Genomic DNA, 4,930 nt, shown 5'->3' on the forward strand with positions numbered 1-4,930 from the left:
GACTATGAAATGGACCAATTAATTCTATCCTTAGGTACATAGATTCTGCTCGTCTTTCAGCGTTTCAATTGACATTTAATTGGCTAACGTTCGGCTTTCCCCTTCCTTTAAAGCCTGCTGCTCTTCCTCTCCGGTATGGATTGTCGCGGGTTGCAACAGTTCATAAAAAAATTAGCCGAAAAGCAACAGTTCTACTAATTTTATCTATTATCGTATTTGCACTCCACCGGTGTGTAGACCCTTCAAACTCCAAATACTTGCCGGTGCTTCAGTTTCCACATTTAAACATGTGTATAACTGGAGCCTGCTCAGTGAAGTAAGTTCACACATCTCACGGGGAATCATTTCCAACTTATAACATACTTCTAAATTAAGATACTTGAGCTTTTTGAGCTCTCCAATTTGAGATGGCAATGATTTTAGACTTCCACAACATGAAAGATCCAAAAATTGAAGTTCAGAAAGAGGGCATACCTCTTCACCCAAATCTTCGATGGGGAGCCCACTTAATGAGAGAAACTCAAGCAGCCTTAGTTGCCCCACTGACGTTGGGACTGAAGTCATTTTGGTGCAGCCCGACAGATTGAGAACCCTGAGAGAGGTCAGGCTCAGTACAAATTCTGACGGAAGCTCTTTCAAATATCTATTGCCTTCAAAGATGAGACTTGCCAGCTTTGGGCATCTCAAGTTGGTGGGAAGATCCCCATTATCATTATCGGGAAATGATATCCTTCTGCAAGTCTCATCGTGGTGCTCTGGGAAGTTTCGTAGGTTTTGGCTGGCCATAGATTTCTCCTCTTTATCGCCTATAAACATTGCCGCATCACGAATAATATCGTGAACCCTGATGCTGGGGAAAACATCGTGAAGATGTGTGCTACTTCTCCTGAAGATATTAGTACTCTCCTTAACAATCAGGAACAAGCACCGATCTACGAGGAGTTTTAAGTAGCTGCGCCCTATGGCCATGTCCATTAAATATGTCCCCTGTTTGCTCTTGACCAGACCTTCGCCAATCCACATATGCACTAATTGGCGCGAATCAATTGCTTGATCTTGCTTATACATAGCACAATATAAAAAGCAGTTCTTCACGTTTGAATTAGGCAAAGTATCATAACTCAATCGAATTAGTGCATAGAGTTGTGCATCAAGGCCAGAATGTGTGGCTGGAAAAGATGGATCTACTTTCTGCAGCAAAGAGAAATAAGTATCCCATTCATCTACACTAGTTTGGCCAATCATTGCTGCGACTATGTTTATGGCCAAAGGCACACCTTTGTACTGGTCCGCAAATCTCCTGGCACGCTCCTGTATCTCCATAGAAACTGGGTCGTCTTTAAAAGCGACTCTGCGAAAAAGCATCCAGCCTTCGTCTGTAGAGAGGGGTTGTATTTCAATGGACTCTTCTGCGCCCATTTCTCCAATCAGATCCTTCCTCCGAGTAGAGAATAGGACTTTACTGTGTTTGCCATCCCCAAATGCCACGCCTAGTTCTTGCAGATCAAGCGGACTCCACAGGTCATCCAACACTAGAAGAAATTTATGTTCCTTGAGATATGCAGACAGCTCCATCTGAGTCTCATCCCAGCTTCTATGTATTTGGTCTTCAATGGCACTCTTCAAGTCAGAAATTTTATAATTCTCATAAATTCTGATCCAAATCACTTTCTCGAAGACATCACGGACCTTCTTATGTTTGTCGCAGACCAGCCTGAGGAGAGACGTTTTCCCAACGCCGGGGATGCCATAAACACCAATTAAGTGCACTCGGTCACCTTCGTTAAGCCACCTCTCCACTTGGGCTTGGGCATCTCTAATCCCCGAACCCACAAACCCAGACGCCGCTAGGTGTTGAGGTAATGCCTCTTCTTTATGCAACGGTTTTGTTGAAACATACTGCAGAGAAGTCACCAATATTGACATGTCGCGTTGAAAGCTATGATAGAGGTGATCAAAAAATGCGTTCCATGCTCCTATTTGTTTGGAGGGTCTCCTGGGATTGTTCACCACAAAGTCAAGACAATGTTGGCGCCGTCCCAAGGGATGGAGTAGACGTTTTGCCTCTACGAGAGAATTGTGCAGCAATTGCAACCAAATCTTCACGATCTCTGGGGGCGCTTGGTGTTGATCTCGGAAGAGGCCAATATCTTGCAGAAAGATCTCCATACGCTCCAAATCAATCTGCAGAATCTGATGGTCATCCTCCTTGTTCATAACATCATTTATCAGCTGGACGACGGGGTTGATAATGGCATTGCTTGCTGCCCTGGGGATAAATGCCATGGCTTTCTTCTTGTTGTGGGAAAGCAGCGAAGAGAAAACGAGTGAAAGAATGCTGGGCGTATACCAGCGGCGGAGACTGCAGGGCAGCCGATCAGAGGCTGTGATGGACAGCGAGGGAGGTGGACTTGGCTTCGATGATAAGGTAAATAGCAACAGCTTAAGCAGCATTAATATAAGCTTACGGCGATCATGCGAAATTCAGAAGAATTGAGGAGAATGAAGAGAAGTCATGGAAGCAAAAAAGTTTATGCGGAATATGAGAGTTAACATAAAAGGTAATAGGGGAACAAGCAAAAAGCATATGTCAGATCCATAATGATATTGATGATAAATCCTTGTGATGATAAGAAAAGAGATGTTGTTGTGGTTTGCGTGTAATTTAGAGTGGATTATTAACATTCGTTAAAGCTTAAGCTTACGACTCAGATTCTGCAAGTCCAGGCATCGCACATGTCTTGTTATCTGGTATAATGATTTTTGGATCACCAAGAGTGAAAGGTATCATCAATATGCCTCTGCCTTTTACTTTGTCAAGAAGACGGGACCATTGTGCTGGCAATATTGACAATAAAGCGATTCTCAAGATCAAATGCCGTGGCCAGAGAAAAAAAAAAAAGTAAAATCATTAAGAATGAGGAGTCCATCTTAAATCTAGAAATTAATAGATTTATAATAATGGAGTTTTGAAGCAAAGTAAAGTAAAGAAGAAGAGTTGCCAGGAAAGGTGAATAATATAATTGGAAGTGATGATTGACACTATGTGATTTATTTTACTAGTTTTAATCTCATTTCTTCACTCCATGTGAGCATCACCCAGTGGAATGAATGCTAAATGGACTATTCAAAAATCATTAGAAATTAGTGAGTTACCACTACCTCTCATGGAAATGGTCATATACACACTCAGTTGAATCCAAAAAATGATATCTAATATAATTGGAGTTATTGGTTTATTAATGGGTGTAGTAATATATGATATTTATTTAATTTAATTACAAAGTAAAATCATTAAGAATGAGGAGTCCCATCATAAATCTAGAAATTAATAGATTTATATAATGGAGCTTTGAAGCAAAGCAAATTAAAGAAGAAGAGTGGCGAGGAAAGGTGAATAATATAATTGGAAGTGATGATTGACACTATGTGATTTATTTTACTAGTTTTAATCTCACTTCTTCACTCCATGTGAGCATCACCCAGTGGAATGAATGCTAAATAGACTATTCAAAAATCATTAGAAATTAGTGAGTTACCACTACCTCTCATGGAAATGGTCATATACACACTCAGTTGAATCCAAAAAATGATATCTAATATAATTGGAGTTATTGGTTTATTAATGGGTGTAGTAGTATATGATATTTGTTTGATTTAATCAGATATTGGAAGGGTGATATTTATTGAATAATGAAAAAATAGTTTTACATGTATTATTTATAAATAATAGATTTTTATTATGGAATTGTAAAGGAAAAAATAAAAGTAAAAGATTAAAATAAATTTTATATATTTATTTGGGAAAAAAATAAAATTGAAAAATCTCATTATTCTCAAAATTAATAAAAGTTTTAATAGTTAACTAAGTTTTTGAAAAAACTGAGAAGAATAAGAATAATTTTCTCATTCATATCTTGGGAGGAGAAAAAGTAAAAGCGTTACTATCGAGCAATCGAGACACTAATAAAAATCGTAAGAGTAAACCTGTTTTTGAAAAGAACAAGAATAAATTTCCTATATTTGTCTTGGGAGGAGAAAAAGTTAAAGTGTTACGATTGAGAGGTCCAGACACTCATAAAAATCGTAATAGTAAACATGTTTTTGAAGAAAATGAAAAGGAATAAAATAAATTTCATGTACGTCTTTCGACACGAGAAAAGCAAAAGCGTTACCATTGAGAAGTTTTATTATGCAAAGAAAGCAAAGGATCTCAAAGTTTTATTATGCAAAGAAAGCAAAGGATCAGACTCATGTAATGGAGTTGTGAGTTCTTGGAAAGAAAAGATTCACAATTAAGTATTAAAAGAAATTGCAATATGAATAATATATATAATTTTGCTCTTTGGAAAAAAATTATTAGGATTAAAAATTATTTATATTTATTAATTAATTTTTAGTAAGATTAAATATTTTGTATAAATTGAGTTATATAATTGTTTTTGTTTTTTTTGCGAGCGAGCAAGTAAGCGAGTAAGCAATAACCAACCAGTGGTTGTTCGTTTGGTGGAGTGTTAGCGGGAAGGCAAGCAAGCGAGCAAGTAAGTAATCACCGGTTGTCGTTTGGTGCGCTGTGTGTGGCAAGCAAGTAAGGCAAGTAAGCAAGCAAGCTCCGTCAAGTTATTAATCGTCAGGTCGCAAGGTCGAAGCAGCAAGCCGGCGCGTTTCATTTCATCTCCCAGCCCGGGTTTCTTCGAGCCATCCTAGCCAAGTTCCGAGTTTTTTTACTAGTTTTTTATTTGGAAAATAAAAATTCAAATTAATTTGTCATTTAAATTGTAAAACAATTAAATTAATTATATGGTCTATGATTAATCATGATAGTCAAAGTATTGGTAATACTGAAATTATAAATTAAAATATAAATTTGAAAGTTGGTTTGATCGAGCATGTCATGCAGTAGAGAGTCCACTTGGATTCATGGAGGTGA

General features: G+C 37.7%; 1 protein-coding gene across 1 annotated transcript; it reads right to left on the bottom strand.

The window, feature by feature from the left end:
- Window positions 1-207: 207 nt before the first annotated feature.
- On the bottom strand, window positions 208-2,286 carry LOC149224486 (putative disease resistance protein At1g61300). The gene has a single exon (XM_089388193.1). It carries the CDS (start codon window positions 2,284-2,286, stop codon window positions 208-210), a length of 2,079 nt encoding a protein of 692 aa, XP_089244319.1.
- Between the last annotated feature and the right edge of the window lie 2,644 nt (window positions 2,287-4,930).

The sequence above is a fragment of the Pinus tabuliformis genome, chromosome Q (genome assembly GCF_031772625.1).
Source record: "Pinus tabuliformis cultivar Carrire ecotype Pingquan chromosome Q, CPIR1, whole genome shotgun sequence".
In the NCBI taxonomy this organism is placed as follows: Eukaryota; Viridiplantae; Streptophyta; class Pinopsida; order Pinales; family Pinaceae; genus Pinus; species Pinus tabuliformis.

Coding starts and splice junctions, on each gene's coding strand:
- LOC149224486 (XM_089388193.1), bottom strand. CDS start 2,286: ATGGCATTTATCCCCAGGGCAGCAAGCAATGCCATTATCAACCCCGTC.